This window comes from Venturia canescens, chromosome 5 (assembly GCF_019457755.1).
Source record: "Venturia canescens isolate UGA chromosome 5, ASM1945775v1, whole genome shotgun sequence".
Lineage (NCBI taxonomy): Eukaryota > Metazoa > Arthropoda > Insecta > Hymenoptera > Ichneumonidae > Venturia > Venturia canescens.
The window spans coordinates 21,958,158-21,983,205 of NC_057425.1; the positions used below are offsets into that span (position 1 = coordinate 21,958,158).

The 25,048-nt window shown below is 37.8% G+C and overlaps 1 protein-coding gene across 1 annotated transcript; it reads left to right on the plus strand.

Moving 5' to 3' along the window:
* The first annotated feature begins 10,410 nt into the window (after positions 1–10,410).
* LOC122411394 (coiled-coil domain-containing protein 1-like) lies at positions 10,411–10,944 on the plus strand. The gene has a single exon (XM_043420143.1). It carries the CDS (start codon positions 10,411–10,413, stop codon positions 10,942–10,944), a length of 534 nt encoding a protein of 177 aa, XP_043276078.1.
* Positions 10,945–25,048: the final 14,104 nt, after the last annotated feature.

The following is a 25,048-nucleotide window of genomic DNA, read 5'->3' on the forward strand; positions in this document are numbered from 1 at the left end:
CCTCCATACTCGAGGCACAATTTTTTCCACCCATCGAACTATCGCCCGACAAAAATTATACTCTTGGACTCGTCGAGCTGCTCACATTCAATTCGATTCCAAATATCGACATTGGTTGCAATGAATTTCACGTTGGAAATCATGTGGTGACCATTCCAACGGGCAGCTATGAAATTGAAGATATTGAAAAATATTTGAAAACTGAGTTGGCATCTAAAAACATACAAATTCAGCTTAAGCCGAATAATTATACGCTACGCAGTGAAATTGAGTGCAATCAATCGATTGATTTTACATCCAAAAATTCGATTGGACCTTTGCTGGGTTTTACGTCGCGTCGATTGGAGCCCAATAAAAGACATGTGTCCGATCTACCCGTATCCATTCTCAAAGTGAACGCCATTCGAGTCGAGTGTAACATAACCACTGGTGCATACATCAACGGGCGAAAAGTTCATACAATTCACGAATTTTTCCCATCTGTACCGGCCGGCTATAAAATCATCGAAGTACCGTCGAGCGTCATTTATCTACCAATCACAACGCGTCGAATTGACAATATACAGCTTCGTATTGTCGATCAAGACGGAGATTTGATCAATTTCCGCGGTGAAGTCATCACCATAAGACTTCATATAAAATCTCAATGGGCATAATTTACAATCATCGTATTGGCATTATTAATAAGCCAACATGGGATCGCGAAAGCAGTCGTCGATCAACGCTCAAAGAGCTAACACCTCAAAACCTTCTGCTATTGAAGAGTTTGGGTCTCAAAATTCGTGGAGTTCGCGTGTGAGAAATTATCTGCTTTGCTCGTTGTGCATCTGCTGCCTGCAATGGAGGAAGAAATCGTAAACATCCAGACACCCGTCATGTTTGATGAATCCATCATACATTATGAGGTTCATGCTCATCAACCATACGCATCGTCAACATACAACAATAGTGATGAAATACGTATTTCAATCCAGCATCAAGATTTATCAATTCTACCGAGCAAAAGTTCAATTCACATTTGCGGTAAACTGACAAAGGTGGATGGTACAGCGTTAGCTGCAACGAGCCTCGTCAACAATGCCATTTGTCATTTATTCGAGGAGGTGCGTTATGAACTTAACGCCGTTGAAATCGATCGTAATAAGAATGTGGGAATCACATCTCTCATGAAAGGATATACATCTCATTCGTCGGCGAGAAGTACAATGCTTGAGAACACTGGTTGGCTCGATGTTGAAGAGACGAAACAGATTGTGGACGTAGCAGGCAACTTTGACGTATGCATACCACTGAACATGCTGCTGGGATTTGCTGAAGATTATCGAAAAATGGTGGTGAATGCAAAGCACGAATTGATTTTGACTAGATCACGTTCCGATGATAATGCCATAGTTCAACCAGCCGCTGAAGATTATAAAATTACACTACGGAAAATTGAATGGCTCGTTCCATACGTCACCGTATGAAATTCATCGCCAAAGATACCCCAATTCCAATGAGTTTTCGTACGTGGGAATTGTATGAATATCCAATGTTACCGGCGACATCGAAACACGTGTGGTCAGTCAAGACATCAACGCAGCTGGAAAAACCTCGATATGTGATCCTGGCATTCCAAACAGGACGAAAGAATAATAAGAGGCAAAATGCGAGTAATTTTGATCATTGCAACGTTACTGATGTAAAATTATACTTGAATTCACAATGCTATCCTTATGGTAATATGAATTTGAATATAGAACAAAATCAGTATGCAGTACTCTACGATATATATACAAACTTTCAACCGATGTACTACAATAAGGAGGCCGAACCATGGCTTACAAAAGCTGATTTTCTCAAATTTGCACCTCTCATTGTGATTGACTGCTCGAAGCAGAACGATTCTCTCAAGTCTGGACCTGTTGATGTGCGCCTCGAATTTGAAACAAGCACAAATATTCCAGCACAAACATGCGCATACTGCCTCATTCTACACGATCGCATCGTTGAATACAATCCTGTGAGTGGTGGGGTGAGAAAATTGGTATAAAACCGTACCATCAACTTCTTCAGCCAACAGTCATCATGGATTTTGTCATCGATCTACAAGGCTTCAAAGGACCCATCAATGAGTTTATACTCAAAGAAATTTCAAACATAGAAAAAAGACTCAGAACCAGGAAAAAAATTCTATAGAAATAATAAACGAAAAATTGAAAAGTTCAAAAAAATTCAACAAAAATAAAAAATAATCGAAAAAAATTCTGTAAAGAAAAATAAAAAATTTTCAAAAAATTCATAAATATTGGACAAATGGAAAAATGTACTATCCAAGTTACATGCAGTATAAAAATGTATGATATCAATTGGAGGCCAAGTTTTTATTGATAATTTGGAATATTTATCCAACAAATCGGAAACTTTAATTGAAATTTATGATAATTATTTTCAAGAAAAAAGTTAATGAAAAAAAGTCATAACGGAAGTTACGTGCAGTACTAAAATGTATTATATCAATTCGAGGTCAAGTATTTATCAGTTATTCGAAATATAATCTCCGGCAACAAATGAGCGTTGAGAATCCTTGTCGGGCTCACAACGTTTTATCAAAATTACTAAAAAATGAATGAAAATAAAATCATTAAAAATTCACATGAAAATCATTCGTTACTTCAATAAGGTACACACTTTAAAGAATCGATTCCCCTCCGACTTTCAGGATCTCCTGGTATTATTCACAACATTCAACTTCGATTGGATCGGTACAAATTATGTTCAAATACGTCTTAAACGTACTTGTCCGGCCCATCACTTTTTATTCAAATTGCTCATTCGAAAACAAATCAGGACTGTTCTATAATGACAAATATAATAAAATCGATAGAAATAAAAATAATATCTCCAAGTAATTTGAACTTGATTGTTCGCAAGTTCGTATAGCAATATCCACTTCTCATTTTCTTCAGTGAACACATACCATTCGGTAAGAACCAATGAAAATGAGAAATAATCAGGCACATTACTAGAAATTTTCGAACCTACTCAGCCATGAAATGTTTTTTTTTTCTATAGTCACGTACACATTTTGATAAATATCACTAGTCGAGTACGACACGTGGATTCCTGGAATTTGGAGAAAAATGATTTTGTTGTGAATTATGACTCCATACAATATAAATAGATTAATCAACTTCATCTTTCATTTTCGTTTCATTTTGACAAGAGTGATTCGAAGGAAAATTATTTTCTTGGGAATTACTGTTCCTTAATATTAACACATGCATTAACTTCGTTTTTGATTTGTTTTCGAATGAGCAATTTGAATAAAAAGTGATGGGCCGGACAAGTACGTTTAAGACGTATTTGAACATAATTTGTACCGATCCAATCGAAGTTGAATGTTGTGAATAATACCAGGAGATCCTGAAAGTCGGAGGGGAATCGATTCTTTAAAGTGTGTACCTTATTGAAGTAACGAATGATTTTCATGTGAATTTTTAATGATTTTATTTTCATTCATTTTTTAGTAATTTTGATAAAACGTTGTGAGCCCGACAAGGATTCTCAACGCTCATTTGTTGCCGGAGATTATATTTCGAATAACTGATAAATACTTGACCTCGAATTGATATAATACATTTTAGTACTGCACGTAACTTCCGTTATGACTTTTTTTCATTAACTTTTTTCTTGAAAATAATTATCATAAATTTCAATTAAAGTTTCCGATTTGTTGGATAAATATTCCAAATTATCAATAAAAACTTGGCCTCCAATTGATATCATACATTTTTATACTGCATGTAACTTGGATAGTACATTTTTCCATTTGTCCAATATTTATGAATTTTTTGAAAATTTTTTATTTTTCTTTACAGAATTTTTTTCGATTATTTTTTATTTTTGTTGAATTTTTTTGAACTTTTCAATTTTTCGTTTATTATTTCTATAGAATTTTTTTCCTGGTTCTGAGTCTTTTTTCTATGTCATCCAGAAACAAGAGACCATCAATGTACTTGTCCCAACCTTTTTTTCCCTAGGGGAAGTTTACGGTTTGATATCACGCCTTTTTTCTCAAAAGTTCCTCATTTATGTTATGACGGTTATAGGATTTTAGTATAAATTTCTATGAATTATTTGCTTAGTATATTTTTATAGATTCCATTCTCATACGAACAATTTTTATGGGATAATCTTTTTCATGAAATTATCAGCAAATAAGGGACCATAAATGTACTTTTCCCAATCTTATTTTCCCTCGGTATGATGTTTGGCTTATAAAGTTGGTTTCCACCATAAAAGACCAATTTTTCGTAAAAATTGTAGTGAAGATATTTCGTCACAAGACTGCCCTTGAACTTTGGCGATTTTTTTCCTTATACTCTAATATGTTATGCCTATTAGGAACTCAACAGCATAGAGGAATCCGGGATGATAGGCCCGAGAAATGAATTTCGGTTTATAATATTGGTTTCCACGTAAAAGACCAATTTTTCTTCAAAATTGTACTGAAAATATTTCGGCACTGGTTTGGTCTTGGACTTTGGTGATTTTTCTCCTTGTCTTCTAATATGTTTTGTCTATTGGGAACCCAAGAGCATGAAGAAATGCGTGTTGTGGGCCGTAATATGATTTTCGGCTTATAACGTTGGTTTCCACGAAATAAGATCTATTTTTCGTCAAAATTGTACTGGAAATATTTCGTCACCGGTCTGTCCTTGGCCTTTGCCGATTTTTTCCAAGTCTTCATACCAAGAAACAACTGACGTAAAGATTTCCTTAATAGAACAGACTTTATTTATAACTTTTCTTCAAAATTCAAATGAAAGATAGATCACATTCAAAACACGAAAAATCCAACAGATTTGCCCACTTTGAATGTCGCTTTTGCATTCTGAATCTAGAGATTTCATTTCATCCAAAACGTGCCCCCAATGAAATATATTTCCAAAGTTTGCAAGTGGCCGCTGAGATCCAATTATCCACAGTTTGATAGTTGCTGAAAAAAAGTACCTGAAAACTTCTAACATTTATTATGCCAGAACTCAAAGCAGCAAAAAAAACTAAGCGAACTTAATTCAACAGAGCAACAGAATTCAAAGACGTTTAAGGTACCTGCATTGGTTTTGGAGGAAAACCATTTCAGGACAATTCAGAAATGAATTTAGAAATTCGAAAACTCACAATGGAGTAGAAAAAGGAAAATTGAAGTATTTAGAAAAGCGGAAGACTTTTGTGATAAATTTTCTAGATTACATGATACGGTTGGAGTAAATGATTTGAATGATTGGCACACATGCTGCAACACAGAAATATCAAAGTTTGGAAGTATTCGCTGTGTATCAGTCATACAAACTTCAATACTATTTGAAAAGGAACACTTAAAACCTTGCCGAACCAAGTTCCATTACATATTACCATAATCAAAGATAAGGGGTGATCCGTCGCATATATATTTATCCACAGAAATTTCAGAGTCAATGTATCTGCGCGATGAGCTTCGAAGACAGCAATTTCAAATCTATCCATAAATGAGCAACTGAAGACTTTTATAATCAATTTTTTACTTCATATATATGTTACAGTTAGAGTCAAAATGTAAAATGAATGGCACAGTATTTAAATTGTATAGTTTGCAGATTTTTGCAGTATGTCAATGATCCGAATTTACAGCATTATAATGAAAAGTTGTCAAAAGTCATGATGTTACATTAAAATGACATAGCGCACATTGCATTCAGCAATTCTGTAAGTTTCTGGGGATGTTGGTTGGCATTATATTTGATCGCATCCAAAACTGAGCAACAGTAGACTTATTCGAATGAATTTTTTTTATAATAATTCCATATTTGTAGTTTGCAAAGTGGAAATACTCAACATACATGTCATTCCATAAGTTTTGTTATCAAAATTTGTGTTTGCATACAGCATTCCCAAGATACGACTTTTCATATCATCAGCAAAATAAGCATCCAAAGACTTTTTGGAAGAAGTTTCAAAATTTATTACTCGACAGACCAGGTGGAAAAAGTATAACAACACTTATATCAACACCAGAAACTGTTTTAAGAATCTGATATATAAAATGTGCGATTGATGATCATAGTCGGAAACCACTTGAATCATGTTACCACAATCAGCATGAAGAAATAGTAGAAAAGTATAGGACACATATTAGGCAACCATTTAATACTATGTATCGATCCGCTGCAAACCGATGGAGTCAAAACAAGGATCGGAAAGAGCAGAGCCAAACTCAATAGGAAGCAAAATGTGGGAATATTCAAAAATACCGATGACACAAGAAATAAATTAGAAAACATTTATTCGATTGGAGTTTCTTACATTATATATATACTAACAGTTCTGTGTGTTCTTGTTTTATTAATTATCAACCATAATATTTCAGATCGCAAAAAGAAAATTTGACGTTATAGGTTGACGAACATTTTTTCTTACAACTTCCAGACCTATTTTGATAAACTGATTTGCCTTATTTATATTATTCACTAACTATGCGAACGTTTGCTACATTTGTCCCACACTTCGTAACGTCAAACCCCGGCCGGTTCGTTACCACACAGCTATCAAAGGGAACTCGTATATATGACCTACATTATTACACATGATATGTAATCACGCAACTGATGATATATTTACACTGGACAATATTCCGCGAACTCTGGTTTAATTGAAAGATTATCTCAGTTGACACTTATTTCCAATCGAACGAAATAATGAAATCTTGAAAAGTTTCGTTGACATATATATGAATCGCGCATTTTTTTATATGTTTTATTTGCACACACAGATCACAGTCTACATTTACGCGGCCGCTTTTATACCGGTTTAGTATACCACAAGTTTTAACAAAATATACATTAACCAATTTTCACTAACCATTTTCATTTATTAATTAGAGTCCGCACACAACAGCACATTGGGGATCATAACCTCACCTGTCAAAATGACGTTCAGTATGAAAACAAGTCTCGGGTGGTTTCGGATGTGCGTATCGATGTATTGATATCTTATAACCTATATTCACAAATGATATAAATGATAAACTTATTTTCAGTCAAACGAATTAATGAAATCTTAAAAAGTTTCGTCGACATGCACCGCGTATTTTTTTATTTTATTCTTTTTCACACACCAGACTACATTTACGCGACTGCTTTTATACCGGTTTAGTTTAGCATTCCACAGGTTTTAGTACTATGCACTTGGTTAGATGACGAAAGTTTTTTTTATATATTCCACACGCATTCCATAATGACAAAACTCCGTTTGTTTATACGATGATCGAAAACTGACACATGGTTTATATATATATATAATATTTACGGAGTCTGAGCGCGGTCGGGGTAAGACTCAAAAGTTAGAAGGCCTAAAATGGCGAACAGGCATTCTGTATAACGCATATATAGATATACAGAATGCCTGTTCGCTATTTTAGGCCTTCTAACACTTGAGCCTCACCCGCGGTCGGCCTAGCAGCTGGAGGAGCCGACATCGTTGAGCCAATCAGAATGCGTAGAGGCAACAACTCTACTACCACTAACTACGTCAAAACGCGTATACGTATACGTCGAACTCGTGATGTGTCAGTAACTTTTGCATAATCTTGAGCCCGTGCAAAGTTTTTTCTCAGCAATTACGCCACCGATCGTGTTGATTTTGGGCGCAATCGAAAGAGAATTTCTTAATTAGCTGAAAGTTCAATTTTCAAAGCCTCAGATGACTCATAACTTCGGTAATTCAAAAAAATCACTTGCCAATTTTACCCCCACCACGGCGAATCGTTTTATTCAGAGAAAGTATACTCGGCAAGAGCCTCGGGCCAGCAGACGACAGGGCTGTCAATGTACTTGTCCCGAGACTCTACCGAGTCTCTTGATCAATCATTCGTGCGGACGTGAAGAATGCTGAACCTCTCACACTTTTCTTCGCACCACCGTATGCATGGGATTCTCTACCGGCAAAGTATAAAACGACAAACAAATGGCTGGAACGTAATTTTCATGGATTATCATGGGATTTTGGTGTAATACCATACGATGCGGCAAGAGGAATAATTCAAACTATCTTACGCGGCGCTCATACCATCTTCGTAAAAGGCTGCGAAAAATCTTCATGGCTGACGAACTTTTTGGATCTGTCAACGGAGATTGTCGATTTGGAGACTTTGGACTGCCCATCGTTGAAAAAACTGCCGAAAAGTCCATCGAAATGCGACCACCACCACACCAACGAATCGAAATTTAATTGTGCAACGATGAATGTAAAATCTTTGAAAAGCTGGTTATATGTATATCATGCATTGTGCAAACGAGGGATTTTTGAATAAACAAAACATTTTTTCCATATATGAGTGTGTGTGTTTTTTTTTTTTTTATTTTATATAATACTCTTCCTCCTCCTCCTCCTCCTCTTTCAACATTACTCACACTTCATCGAAGATTTACATATACTATTTACATTTTTTCTATTTGTTGAGAAACATTAAACTTCTCTTTGACAAAATTTGATGGCCTTCAAATCGCCACCAAGATACTTCATATAAAGTTCCCCGTTATGAGCTGTTTCCAGGAGTTTCTTGAATGTAGCAGGATGCTGATCGAATGCCGTTACGACTCGTGGCGGCAGGAATATGTTGAATTCATTCTTGATTTCGGCAACGTATCTTTTGCCCCACTTGGTGTTTGCGATCCTGACATCCGAGACGAGATATTCCCCATCGACTTCGAGCTCGTTCAACTTCTTAGTAGGAAGATATTCGGACTTTGCGATGATGTCGTTTATTGCAGCGAACTCCATTTTACGATGAATATAGTTTTTGAGATTTTTCCACAAAGAGCAAGTCTTGACTCAACTTTATGAAAATGTGAAGTGATGCTTTTTTCTTCTGGACTCTGCTATTTGTAGTTTTTCCATCTATCCCTACCCCAAAACTGAATCATCCCCTTCCACACGTTTTCAAACAGGTTCAAACGTGATCTATATTGTGATCGATACAGTCTCCTCCGGTGGTTCTTTTTTCTGTACAGGCTCAGACGGGTCATCTCTTTGATTCCGCCGACGTTATGAACACGTGCATTCTAAACTTGATCGAACACGTTTTGAACACCTGCATTCTAAACTTGTTCAAACACGTTCGGGCCTTCGCAACATTTCCAACAATGTCGTCGTTGAGGAGCAGGACCGTCAATATGATCATCCATCGACGATACGTTCCAATGTTCAACGCAACGACGTAACAATGCAATCTCTCTATCACATTTGTAATATTCTGGTAAACGATCCCACAGGATATCTGTATATTCACTAAAACATTGTTTAAAGACGGTAGGAGATATAATTTGGAGCTCCTCCGATGTCATTTCACAGGGATTTTTTATGCGTAGAGTCGTATAGATATTCACAAGTCGTTCCATTATGTGACACTTTTCACAATCTCGACGTTTAGGTCTACAAGAATCAATATGCGTATGTAGCCAGGGTTGATTAAAATGATCGTAGCACAATTGATATGATTGCACTTCACTATCACACTGCAAATACTTGGGTAAACGATTCCATAAAGCAGGAATGAATGCACTATAATACTTCAAAAGCAAAGCCTTCGGTAATGATTCAAGTTCATTTGCTGTTAATGCCAATGGATGTTTCGCCGGGTGGATAGCATACATACTTGCACACCTCTCCATCTCGACCTCGACTTCAGAAATGATCCCATTTTTTTTATTCCAATGTCTTTTAAATATTTCCCTCCCCACTTTCATCACTAGAATTTCCGTTCTACTACCCCAAATCATTTCATGATATATTTTTTTAATACTCCGTCCCCCTAAAAACTCATTAAGTGATCAAGATAAATCTGGTTTGAGAAAAGTTGCGTGGGTGGGCATTTCCGTAGAAAGTTTTCGAAACACTTTTTTTTTCAGTGTCAGTAAATCTTAGTTAGTTACACCATGGTGGATATTCGACATACTTCGAATGTCATAAATTTGATTATGAATTTCATGGGTACTTTGAAATGGTTGAAAAAAACTTCCGCTCCTTTTCGTTCCTCACTCGCAGGTCATTGCGGGTCCTTAGATTTTTTGTCCCCGCAGTAGAAGTTTTTTTTTTGCTGGAAAAGTTCAGTTGTACATTTTCTAATTTTTGGTGGAAAGTCGTTGGAGGGGATTCAATGCTCGCCATTAGTTGAAGTGTTAGAGTATGCGGAATCCTCCCTCTTGTTCTGTTTTTCTACGAAGAGTTAAAAGGGTATTTTTCTCATGAGGAAGATCATTCTGCTCTCTACGTCTCTTCTGACTCATCAAAGTTTTGTTTCGTTACGTCAAAAATCACTCCTCGAAAAAGTATCGGTGACATTGCCAGTCGCGTTCGTGTCATATTTATCTTTTCGCCAAAAACGTAAAAATGTCTCAAAGTTTCAACTTATGTAAAAGTGAAGTGGAGATCTTCGATCTCGTGAACGACAATGATAGTTATTGTAGTGATAAAGAAAGTGAAATAATGGTTGTCGACATATCCGATGACGATGTCGAAATTATTGATCTCAGGAACAATGGTTATCGTGATGAAAGTAACATTTCCGACGATGAGGTCGAAGTGATTGATCTCGTGAATGATTACGAATGTGATTCTAGTGTTCAAAGAAATAATCTTATAATTGTCGACATCTCGGACGATGATGACAACAATCCAGACATGGAGAATGTGAGTGATGATGAACACGATAATGACAGTGATGATGGAAATGATGATGTTGATGTTAATGATGAGGAAATGAACAACATCCTCGATGACATCGAGCGTGATTTCGCTTACTATGGGAGGGACGTCGAGTTCGATGAAATCGAGCCAGCAGAGGCCATCACATCGGACGAGGGATTTGAGTCCAACTCTTCCTTGGATGATGGGGAGTCGATACATCGCCGGCCACTCTCATGACCTACGGCCCTGGCCATAACGCCTGCAACGCGGACCTGTCGAATAAGTTCATATTATTTGGATCGAATGAACAATCGGATCTGCACCGATTGTTTCACTCGGAACCCTGAGATCTATGGTCACGTGGTGCCCTTCTGCGATCATAACGTGGGGCCGTATGAGACACTGGAAGATATATGGTGCTACAACTGTAATCGAACGCTCTGTGTATTCCCAGCATACAACACTTGTATATATTGTAAAAATTAATGGTGAGTAATTCTATTCCTAATTTATCACTGAATTCCGCATAAAAAGAAAAATCATGAATAGGGGGATTTTATCTGTTGCAGAAGACGGAATCTTCGAAATTCAAATTAAAAAATTTTTGAATTTAATTAAATGACGATTGTAATTTTTTAAATTCATATTATTTTTATAATTTTTTATATCTCAATTTTGTATTGAATCAATAAATATGCGAGATAATTTTGCGTACATCAAATTTGCAAAAAAAATGTAAGATGTTAAGAAAATATTCTTTCACCCCCGTTTTTCCATCTCTCTCTTCTCATCTCCTCTCTGTCTCGCACTATTCTTTCAGACGGTTCCCCCTCCACACAGCCGACCCTGCCCCGCAACAGACCCCGCGCCGGACCCTTCCCCACGCTCCCCCGTCCCCGCACCCCCCTGAGATTCCCATCTCCTTCACGCACCTCCGAATTCCCCCTCCACACAGCTCACCCTGCCCCGCAACAGACCCCGCGCTCCCCCGTCCCCGCACCCCCCCTGAGATCCCATGGGTTAGGTCTCTCCTAGCTACTCTACTTACCGCTTCGCAGGAATAGAAGTTCATAGGTATTCGCTGCGTACCAGTAATACAAACTTTGGTGCTATGGGGCAAAAAACTTTAAAATTACCCGAACCACATTTTTGAAACTTATTATGGCATATTCAAGAAATAAAGTGACAGATAAGCTGCATGCTGAAGTAAATCAAATAGTGTAATTTAGTATGTGTCCATGGTTACACACAGACAAAATATTTGATCACAACCAAAAATGATCACGCGCAGTACTCACACACATGAATATTTTAATCCATAATGCCAATCGTAAACATGGTCTGGAAATACTCAATATACATGTCGCTTCATCATGTTGTCAAACTTAAGAGGTGTTCATTGCATTTCAAAGATACAAAGTTTGATATCATGAAAAATAAGAAACCGATGACTCATTGAAATAAATTTCCAAATTCATCGTGCAACAATTCAAGTGAATATCTATGTATTTACATGGCCTAAAGATTTTTTAAAACTTGGGTTTATAAACAAGCAATCATGAAAACTTTTTGTTATGAATTTTCCAATTTATTGAACTGAATATATCAGGAAATAGAAATACGAATGTCACTCGAATTGTCTAGAGAATGAATAGTAATTGGTATGGATTGTGACGTGACATTTCTGCCCCGCCACTCGTACGATCTGTGTCGACCAGTGGACCGGATTTACGGTCCATGATTGGACGCCCCTCGACTCACTGGGCGATGTTCGGAACGAGACTCAGCGTCACGTATCTTTAAGTATTAGTTTATTAACCCGTGTATTACCTTGCTAGCGAAATCTACCTGTTTTACCTTCTGTTACCTCCGCGTGCAAAGAAGAGAGAGAGAATTTTAGTTTGCCTGTTTTAAGTCCTAATGACGTTTGTTTTGACAGCTTCGTTTGATAGTGGAGTGATTTGGGGTTGCCACCCACCGGGCCCCCCCCCCCCCTCACCAGTATGCTTGAGGCTCGCCGATTGACTGAGCCGATCTCGCTCATAAGGATCACCCCTCTCACACCGTCACCGAGCATCGAATAACACTCTCGACTTGCGGGCGGCTGAAAGAGCACGCTGGCATAGGCCATATTTTGAACGCCGCCCGTGTCTTTCCCGCTGTAGCAACCCAGAGTTGCACCGCCCGCACTACCGTGGATTCGGGTGTCACAGTCCGTGTGAACCGGCGCCTCGTCAGGTGGGATCTGGGGGAGTTTTTCTGGAGGCGAGGTGCTGTTGTACCTGGTGGTTTATTTTGTGGGCCCACCACGTCTCCGAGACGTCCGGAGTCGTGAGGGAGGCCGCCCCTCATCCTTCCAGAGCTGCCCGCCGGATCCCCAAGAGAAAAGACACCCGGATCACGGCTATCAAGTCGGGAGGAGTGTTCCGAGCGGGCGAGGGAGGTGAGGACAAGAGGTGAGTTGTTATTAATCCGTTCGGGCAAGAGGCGTAACCACAATTACGTTCATTGCGCGCTCCGCATTTGAAAACCCCGCGCGAAAGCGCGAGCCACGAGTCCGCGCTCGGACTCGCGCCTAGCGTGAGAGCGCTGCCGTACCGGGGTCCGGTGGTGGGGACAACACCGAATCGCGAGGACCGCTCGCACGGACAATTAGTCCAATTTCGAACATCATACCGTTGAGTCAGCGCCCAGCCGAGTCCGACGACCATTCCTTTGTGCAGCGAGCGTGTTACTCGGTAAGTCCAACTCTTTATCTCCACCGAATTCACTGGTCTAGTCGAGCCCCTTTTCTTTTCTCGTATCGTTTCGGAATACAGTTCCGGTTTCTTATAGCTTATGTGGCGTTTTAGTGGGACACGAGGGCTAAGTATCGAGCGAGATTGCGGCCGATACTTCCCGTGTTTCCAGTCTTTTGATAATGTTGTTCTGAGGGGCTCAGCTTGATCCGTGGTTCGTCATTAATTTGGTCTCAGTTAATTCTTTCAAGTTTCGCGTTAAAATCGAGTAATTATAGAGTTCGAGTCTTTGTGAAATTGCGTAGTGCGCGCTGGAATATTCCACGCGACGACGCCTCTCTCTCTCTCTCTCCCCGCACGCGCCGAGGCTCTAGCGAGCACGTTACCTCGCGTTTGTTTGCGCTCTGTCTCTCTCGCCCGCGCTGGCGAGCATCGTTTATACGGCGTTATATTTTGTCTTTCGTATCGAATCTTTTCCAACCGTTATTTTTACATTCGTCTATATTGCTCTTTCTTTATTTCGTGTGGCGCTTACCTTCTTTTCTGTTACCTTATTGCGAGCATTATTATATCGTATTGTTGCATTACCTTTGTTATCTTCGCAAATGTTCACCCGACGCTCATTTTCCCTATTTTACCTTATTCTCTAATCGCGTCAGCTCGCATTACCTCTGTTAAACGCGCCGGGACTTCGGCGTTACCTCGCGCTTGGCCGAAGTTTGTCCGCTGTTATCTTCGGTTACCTTTCGTCGCGTATTGCCGGACGTCTCGCGGTCGAACGGGTGCCCTTTACCTTTTACCTTGAGTTACCTAAGGCACCGGCTGCCCTGGCGTTGCTTACCTTTTACCTTTTACCTAAAGCATCCGCCTGGCGGACAGCTGATTACCTTTTACCTGCACGCCAGAGCATCGGTTGTCGATTACCTACGGCACCTGGGAGACCACGAGGCGAATCGTTATCCGCGCTACTACCTAACGAATGCGGTCGCGCCCCGCGCGAATTCCCTCCTTACGGCGCGGGAGGTAAAAGTTATGCGATCTGGTGTATCATCGAATTACCTTCGTCCGAATTTTATTTTGTATCGAATCGGCCTCCGGCATAATATATCTTTTTCCCTGTACTTTAGCGTCTCCGACAATGTCGAATAAAGTCTGAACTGTTTCCTGAATTTTGCTTTGTCTTGGCTCAATTTTTTTGCGTTGCGAATTGCTACCTTTCCCCCAAGGATCCCCCCCTCTGCCTTTCAGTATCTCAGATGAGCTGAGTAGCCGGACCGTCCTCAGTCACGCGTGTCTCTCTTTCCCTCTGTGTCGTACATTATATTATTTGACGTTACCATCGTTGAGGGTGGATGAATCAAAAGTCGAGTAATCGGCGGTACTTCGTACCTGGCGCCCAATTCACTCTCATGGCCGGAGAGTGGTGCGAGAGGACGAGACGGGTGAGCTGAGAAGGGACGTGATCGTACCCCCCGGGGAAAATCATTGTTACAGGATATACTGTAAGCTAAGGAGAGATGGGAAAAAGGGCCCGGTGAACACAGCCAATCGAAATGAAAAAAAATATGACAACAATACATTGAATTAGACAGTTTTACTTCACCAAAGTTTTTCAAAATTTATTTTCATTCATTTACAGACCACCACGCATATTTTTTCTATAATGTAATAACACAACATAAAATTTCTGTTTGGAAAGAACGTTTGAGAGGTTACAATTAGCGAAAGTTTTTTTTTCTCACATAACTCCCGTTGAAAATTTTTAAAGAACCAGAACCAGGATTGCAATAAAATTATGTCATGAATAAACGTAAAATCAAAGAATTAGTAGAAGGAGAAATTTCCCAATACTAATATATGTCCTATATAACAATTACTCGCGAACCGATTGCGATGAGGGTAAACTAACCCACATGGTTTTCACAAAACTTACATAACATTTTTTTTTTTTATAGTCATATAAGAATTTTAAATCGAATTCATACAGCTCGCACTGTTTCTCCGAAATTTTATCATTTAAATCGCTGTTGCTATCAATTTGCTCATGCAATCAAAAACTGACAGATGGTTGAACAATATATCACGCCAAAGTCACTATATGTCTGGTTTTCGTAATACACTGCATGTATGACACCACATACCACTATTTTTAATAAAATAAATAGATATCAAGAGACTCGGTAGAGTCTCGGGACAAGTACATTGACAGCCCTGTCGTCTGCTGGCCTGAGGCTCTCGCCGAGTATACTTTCTCTGAATAAAACGATTCGCGGTGGTGGGGGTAAAATTGACAAGTTATTTTCTTGAATTACAAAGCTCATAAGTCGTCTGAGGCTTTGAAAATTGAACTGGAGACTGATGACGAAATTCTCTTTCGATTGCGCCCAAAACCAGTATGATCGGTGGCGTAATTGCTGAGAAAAAACTTTGCACAGGCTCAAGATTATGCAAAAGTTACTAACACATTTATGGATTTACCTTGTCTGTATAGAACACCATCAAAGGCCTCTTGATGCCAGCTATAACCCATTTCTATGGATATGGAAGCCTCGTACCCCGGCGACAAAAGTAGCGAGTTGCGATTGGTCACAACACTCGCTGTACCGATCCAGCGGAATAAAGTTCTTGATTGCCTATGTCTATATGTAGGTACAGCGGTGTCTTCCAGGCCAAAAATATGAAGGGAGTGGTGTCTACCGGGACAATTGGCAGGTTTGAGGACTGTCCTGGAAGAGTTTTAGGTCACGAGGAGCTTACCGGGACGTCCTTGAAACTGCCAATTTAATTGACTGGCACGTTCCGAGACTCCAATGTACGTACAAATAGATGTACGTACATTTCACGGCATATTATGAAATGTATGTACATATAATCGTCCTGGAATCTACCCGTTTGTTGAATATGAAAATATTTTTGGAGCATCATTACAGTAGACGCGTAAAGACCGCCGAAGTTTCCTAATACTCTCTATCTTACTTGGTTCATGTTTTTTTTTTTTACGAAAACAGGTCTAGCTATATAATTAGCTTGATCGGTCAAGCATGCTTGAGAAGTGAGAATAAGTCGGAGCAAACGTTTTACGGACATTAGTGAAAAAAATACAAAAATCAAAAACTGTTTAAATATGCATTGGTTTTCCGCGAAAATTGACTTGTCCCAGGAACTACTAATGCACTGAAAAAAATTTTTGATCTGTCAGGATGAAACTGAATGTACGTTTCAGGGAACGGGTACGTAGAATACCAAAATCAAAAACGGAGATAGCCCTGAATGGGAATGGATATTCAGATACTGCCCAATTAGAGAGCACTTATCCGCAGAAATCTACCTGTCTAAAATCCTTTAATTTAAAATTAAAACTGTAAATTATATTGAATTAATATTTCAAATTAAAATTGAGGAAACGTTTCAGGGATGCGGGTGGGTAGAATACGAAAATAAAACGGCCACAGCCTTGTATGGAAATAAATATTCGGAAACTATTCAAATGTGGTGCGGTTCTTCGTAGAAATCTAGGTGTCCTGGAAAGTACCAATTCAAAACCGAATATCTCCTAAATCTTGATAAAACTAAGCTAACGTAACACAGACGAGTGTGAATTCAATACGAAAATTAAAAAACAGGAATAGTTCTGTATGGGAATCAATATCCAGAAACTATCCAACTAGAGAGCGATTCTCCACGGGAATTTACGTGTCCTGAAAACTACCAATTCACTGGAGAAGACCTCCGTTGAATCGGAATAAAACTAAGCTCCCGTTTCAGAGATACGAGTGGATAGAATACGAAAATGAAAACAGGAGTACCCACGTGTATGTAAATCAATTTTCGGAAACTATCCAAATGTGGTGCGAATCTCCGCGGAAATGGGCGTGTCCTGGAAACTACCAGTTCACTGAAGAAGACCTCCGTTGAATCGGAATAAAACTGAGTAAGCAAACGTTTCAGGGTGGAATACGAAAATATAACGGTCATAGCTCTGTATAGAAATAAATATTGGGAAACTATTCAAATGTGGGGAAATTCATCGTAGAAATCGTGTCCCGGAAACTACCAATTCATTGGAGAAGAACTTCGGTAGCTCGCATTAAAACTAGGCGCGCGTTTCAGAGATATAAGTGGATAGAATGCGAAAATAAAAACGGAAGTACCCCTGTATGGAAATCAATTTTCGGAAACTGTCCAAATGTGGTGCGAAACTCCGTGGAAATCGGCGAGTCCTGGACACTACCATTTCACTGAAGAAGAACAGTAGTGAATCGCAATTAAACTAAGCGTGCGTTTCAGGGATACGAGTGGATAGAATACGATAATATAACGATCATAGTCCTATTTGGAAATGAATATTCGAAAACTATTCAAATGTGGTGCAATTCTTCGTAGAAATCTGGGTGTCCTGAAAAGTACCAAGTCACTGGAGAATATTTCCAGCGGATCCTGATAAAACTGAGCTAACGTTTCAGAGTCAAGGGTGGATTGAATACGAAAATAAAAAACGGCAATAACTTCGTATGGGAATCAATATCCGGAAAATGTCCAACTAGCAAGAGATTCTCAGCGGGAATCTACAAGTCCTGGAAACTACCAACTCACTGAATAAGACCTCGGTTGAATCGGAATAAAACTAAGCGCGCGTTTCAGATATACAAATGGATAGAATGAGAAAATTGAAAACAAAAAGAGCCCTGTATGGAAATCATGTCTCGGAAACTGGCAAAATGTGGTGCGAATCTCCACAGGAATCAGCGTGTCCATCACACTACCAAGTCACTGAAGAAGACCTCCGTTGAATGAGAATAAAACTGAGCAAACATTCCAGGGATACGAGTGGGTAGAATACCAAAATAAAATGGCCATAGCCCTGTATGGTAATGAATATTGAGAAACTATTCAAATGTGGTGCGATTCTTCGTAGAAATCTTGGGGTCCTGCAAAGTACCTAGTCACTGGAGAATATCTCCAGTGGATCCTGATAAAACTGAGCTAACGTTTCAAAGACGAGGATGAATGAAATACGAAAATAAAAAACGGCAATAGCTTCGCATGGAAATCATTATCCGGAAACTGTCGAACTAGTGATTGATTCTCCGCGAGAATCTACGTGTCCTGGAAACTACCAATTGACTGGAGAAGACCACCGTTGAATCGGAATAAAACTAAGCTCCCGTTTCAGAGATACGAGTGGATAGAATGAGAAAATTGAAAACGCAAATAGCCCTGTATGGAAATCATTTCTCGGAAACTGGCAAAATATGGTGCGAATCTCCGCGGAAATCGGCGTGTCCTGGAAACTACCAATTCACTGAAAAAGACCTCCGTTTAATAGTAATAAAATTGAGCGAACGTTTCAGCGATACGGGTGGGTAGAACACGTAAATAAAAACTGCAATAGGTCTGTATGAGAATGAATATCCGGAAACTGCCCAATTAGAGATCGATTCTTTGTGGAAACGTACGTGTCCCGGAAACTACCATTTTATAAGAGTTTCGGAATCATCGCGGTAGTTACCAGGACTTTCGTCTCTGAACTATCCACGCGATGTGGCATGAAAACGGTGTATGAAATCTTCTTCGTTGGAGATTGCATCGGTGCTACGAAAAAAACATGCATATTTGTGCGCTTGCAGCACAAGAAGTATTTGACTAAGCAGCTGATAGCTCGATTTCAGTTGCTGGGCTTGTCAGTGTTACGAGCGTAGTACAATGCCGAAATTAGTACGTGATGTTGAGAGTGATTTCGTTTTTTTGGAGTGTAATGTCAATTCACGAAAACCTGCGACGACGTGTCCCGAGACGCGATACGGGTCGCTGTTCCTTCAGAGACTCACCCGGTCCATAAAAATCATGCAGTTTACTTTTGGAGAAGCTTTGCGATAGGCATAACGTTCTTAACCTACAACATTGTCTACATAGTGCTATTAACGCCGGGTGATTCTTTTTCGTTTATGCGTCAACGAAGAATATAACGAGCGTTTATTCGTGCTATTCCAAATGTCAGTTTTGTTCAAATGTATCAAGAGACTCGGTAGAGTCTCGGGACAAGTACATTGACAGCCCTGTCGTCTGCTGGCCCGAGGCACTCGCCGAGTATACTTTCTCTGAATAAAACGATTCGCCGTGGTGGGGGTAAAATTGGCAAGTGATTTTTTTGAATTACCGAAGTTATGAGTCATCTAAGGCTTTGAAAATTGAACTTTCAGCTAATTAAGAAATTCTCTTTAGATTGCGCCCAAAATCAACACGATCGGTGGCGTAATTGCTGAGAAAAAACTTTGCACGGACTCAAGATTATGCAAAAGTTACTGACACATCACGAGTTCGACATATACGTATACGCGTTTTGACGTAGTTAGTAGTAGTAGAGTTGTTGCCTCTACGCATTCTGATTGGCTCAACGATGTCGGCTCCTCCAGCTGCTAGGCCGACCGCGGGTGAGGCTCAAGTGTTAGAAGGCCTAAAATAGCGAACAGGCATTCTGTATATCTATAAATGCGTTATACAGAATGCCTGTTCGCCATTTTAGGCCTTCTAACTTTTGAGTCTTACCCCGACCGCGCTCAGACTCCGTGAATATTATATTATATATATATATATATAAACCATGTGTCAGTTTTCGATCATCGTATAAACAAACAGAGTTTTGACATTATGGAATGCGTGTGGGATAAATAAAAAAAACTTTCGTCATCTAACGAAGTGCATAGTATTAAAACCTGTGGAATGCTAAACTAAACCGGTATAAAAGCAGTCGCGTAAATGTAGTCTGTGATCTGTGTGTGAAAAAGAATAAAATAAAAATGAAATGCATGTCGACGAAACTTTTTAAGATTTCATTAATTCGTTTGACTGAAAATAAGTTTATCATTTATATCATTTGTAAATAGGTTATATGATATCAATACATCGATACGCACATCCGAAACCAACTGAAACTTGTTTTCATACTGAACGTCATTTTGACAGGTGAGGTTATAATCCCGAAAGTGCTGTTGTGTGCAGACTCTAATTAATAAATGAAAATGGTTAGTGAAAAGTGGTTAATATTTATTTTGTTAAAACGAGTGGTATACTAAACCGGTATAAAAGCGGCCGCGTAAATGTAGACTATGATCTGTGTGTGCTAAAAAATATAAAAAAATGCGCTATGCATATGTCAACGAAACTTTTCAAGATTTCATTATTTCGTTCGATTGGAAATAAGTGTCAACTGAGATAATCTTTCAATTAAACCAGAGTTCGCGGAATATTGTCCAGTGTAAATATATCATCAGTTGCGTGATAACATATCATATGTAATAATGTAGGTCATATATACGAGTTCCCTTTGATAGCTGTGTGGTAACGAACCGGCCGGGGTTTGACGTTACGAAGTGCGGGACAAATGTAACAAACGTTCGCATAGTTAGTGAATAATATAAATAAGGCAAATCAGTTCATCAAAAATAGGTCTGGAAGTTGTAAGAAAAAATGTTCGTCAACCTATAACGTCAAATTTTCTTTTTGCGATCTGAAATATTATGGTTGATATTTAATAAAACAAGAACATACAGAACTGTTAGTATATATAATGTAAGAAACTCCAATCGAATAAATGTTTTCTAATTTATTTCTTGTGTCATCATTATTTTTGAATATTCCCATATTTTGCTTCCTATTGAGTTTGGCTCTGCTCTATCCGATCCTTGTTTTGACTGAATCGGTTTGCAGCGGATGGATACATATTATTAATTGGTTTCCTAATATGTGTCCTATGATTTTCTAATATTTCTTCATGCTGATTGTGGTAACGTAATTCAAGTGGTTTCCGACTATGATCATCAATCGCACATTTTGTATATCTGATTCTCAAAACAGTTTCTGGTGTTGATATAAGTGTAGTTATACTTTTTCCACCTGGTCTGTCAAGTAATAAATTTTGAAACTTGTTCCAAAAAGTCTTTGGATGTTTTTTTTGCTGATAGTATGAAAAGTTAAATCTTCGGAATGCGGTAGGCAAACACAAATTTTGACAACAATACTTATGAAATAACGTGTATGTTGAGTATTCCTACTCCGCAAACTGCAAATGTGGAATTATTGGTGAAAACATTCATTACGATATGTCTACAGTTGCTCAGTTTTGGATGCGATTGAGTATAATGCCTGCCAACATCATGGAAACCTACAGAATTTCTAAATGTTATGTGCGCTATGTCATTTTAATGTAACATCATGACTTTGAACAACTTTTCACTATAATACTATATAGATTTGGATCATTGAAATACAGCAAAAATCTGCAAACTATAAAATATATATACTTTGCCATTCATTTTACTTTTTGACTCTCACTGCAACATAAATATGAAGTGAAATATTCATTAGAAAAGTCTTCAGTTGCTCATTTATGCTTTGAAATTTGATTTGAAATTGCTGTTTTCCAAACTCATTGCGCAGATACATTGAATTGCAGCAGATAGCTGCGAACTTTAAAATTTCTGTGGATAAATATATGTGCTAAGTATCACCTCCTATCTTTAATTATGGTAATATTGAGTATTCTCACTTTGCAAACTACAAATGTGGAATTATTAGTGAAAAGATTCATTACGCTAAGTCTACAGTTGCTCAGTTTTGGATGCGATCAAATATAATGCCTGCTAACATCCATGGGAACATACAGAATTTCTGAATACAATGTTCGCTATGTAATTTCAACGTAACATCATGACTTTTGCCAACTTTTCTCTATAATACTATAGATTTGGATTATTGAAATACAGCAAAAATCTGCGAATTATAAAATTGATATATTGTGCCACTCATTTTACTTTTTGAAACTAACTGTAACATATATATGAAGTAAACACTCATCACAGAAGTCTTCAGTTGCTCATTTATGGATAGATTTTAAATTGCTGTCTTCAAAATTTATTGCGCAGATACATTGAATCGCAGCAGATACCTGCGAACTCTGAAATTTCTGTGCATAAATATGTGTGTTAAGTATCACCCCCTATCTTTGATTATGAGAATGAGTAATAGAACTTGGTTTAGTAAGTTTTAAAGTATTTCTTTTTAAATACTATTGAAGTTTGTATTACTGCGGTATGAAGCAAATACCTCCAAACTTTCATATTTTTGTGTCGCAGCATGTGTGCCAATCATTTAAATTCTTTACTCCAACCGTAACATGTAATCTCAAAAATTCATCATAAACGTCTTCAGCTTCTCTAAATTCCTAAATTTTCCGTTTTCTATTTTATTTTAAGTTTTTATATTTCTAAATTCATTTTTAAATTCTCCTAAAATTGTTTTTCTCCAAAACCAATGCGCAGGTACCTTAAACGTCTTTGAATTCGGTTGCTCTGTTGAATTAAGTACGCTCAGTTTTTTTTGCTTCTTTGAGTTCTGACATAATAAATGTTTCCGGGTGCCTTTTTTCTGCAACTATCAAACTGGATAATTGGATCTCAGCGGCCACTTGCAAACTTTGGAAATATATTTCATCGGGGACACGTTTTGAATGACACGAAAATGTCTAGATTCAGAATGCAAAAGCAACATTTAAAAAGGGCCAATTCTGTTGGATATATGTTGTGTCTTGAATTTGATGTATCTTTCCTCTTTTCCTTTCTTTTTCCTAACGTTATCAGCCGAAAATCATATCTCGGCCCGCAACACGCATTGCTCCATGCTCTTGAGTTCCCAATGGACGAAACATATTAGAAGACAAGGAGAAAAATCACAAAAGTCCAAGACTAAACCTCTATCGAAATATTTTCAGTACAATTTCGACGAAAAATAGGTCTTTTTTCGTGAAAACCAACGTTATACGCCGAAAATTATAAACAATTCATAGAAATTTAAACTAAAATCTTACAGTCATCTGAACATAAATAAGGATCTTTTGAGAAAAAAGACGTGATATCAAACCATAAACTTCCCCTAGGGAAAAAAAAGGTTGGGACAAGTACATTGATGGTCCCTCGTTTGCTGATAATTCCACCCATAAAAAAAACTTTAAAAAAAATTTTTTTATAATTGTAAAAAAAATTATTTCATAAAAAAAAATACAGAACAATTCGAAAAAAATTTTACAAATCTTGAAAAAACGTTATATTAAAAAAAAACTAATCTGCATCTATTTTTTAATATGTCAAAAGAATCAAATAACGAGTAAAAAATAATAAACCGAAAAATCGCCCTTGAAATCATTTTGGAAACCGATGCCTCATTCTTCTTATTTGATTCGAACAGCTAAATCAATTGAAAAAAATTCCATCTAATTTACGTGCAATATTAAAATTTATTATATTAATTCGAGGCCAAGTATTTTGTAATGAATTGAAAAAAGTTACCATTTGAATTACGTGCAGCACTAAAATTTATGATATCAATCGGTGGACAAGTATTTTATTAGTAACTCCAAATTTTGACATTATTGAATTGTTCTAAGAAGCTTTCAAATCCAAAAGAATAACATGCAAGCTAGTCATTTCTTACTCTATGGGTGGCAGAGACTTATAAGAAGATCGATTCTATTCAGACTTTCAGGATCCTCTGGTATTATTCACAAAATTCGACGTCGATTGGATCGATACAAATTATGTTTAAATATGTGTTAAAAGTACTTGTCCGGCCCATCACTATTCATTCAATAAAAAATCAATCATAAAAAAACGAAATTGTACGGCAGAATCTGGTTAAAAATTTGTTGAAGTGCGATTCATTATTAATTCAATATTCTGAATAATAGTGTAAGTTAGTTCTTATTCCGAATGGAATGAGTTCGCTGGAAGAATAAGTGGGAAGTTAAAATTGCCGGTATTGAATATTAACTGGAGAGTTATTTTGGAAGCTAGAACATATATATTATGTACAATTTTTTTCATTTATCGATGCACAATAATATCCCTTGCATATTGCCAAACAATTTGTTTCCGTTTTTTATTAAATTAGTGCAATTAAGTAAAAATTACTTGAAGATAATTCTCTCAATTCCCTCTGCATGAATACTTGTGATCCATCAGTTCTAGACAAGTCCTGACTTTTATTTGGATAAACAATTTAAACGGAAAGTGATGGGCCGGACAAGTACTTTTAACACATATTTAAACATAATTTGTATCGATCCAATCGACGTCGAATTTTGTGAATAATACCAGAGGATCCTGAAAGTCTGAGAAGAATCGATTTTCTTATAAGTCTCTGCCCCCATAGAGTAAGAAATGACTAGCTTGCATGTTATTCTTTTGGATTTGAAAGCTTCTTAGAACAATTCAATAATGTCAAAATTTGGAGTTACTAATAAAATACTTGTCCACCGATTGATATCATAAATTTTAGTGCTGCACGTAATTCAAATGGTAACTTTTTTCAATTCATTACAAAATACTTGGCCTCGAATTAATATAATAAATTTTAATATTGCACGTAAATTAGATGGAATTTTTTTCAATTGATTTAGCTGTTCGAATCAAATAAGAAGAATGAGGCATCGGTTTCCAAAATGATTTCAAGGGCGATTTTTCGGTTTATTATTTTTTACTTGTTATTTGATTCTTTTGACATATTAAAAAATAGATGCAGATTAGTTTTTTTTTAATATAACGTTTTTTCAA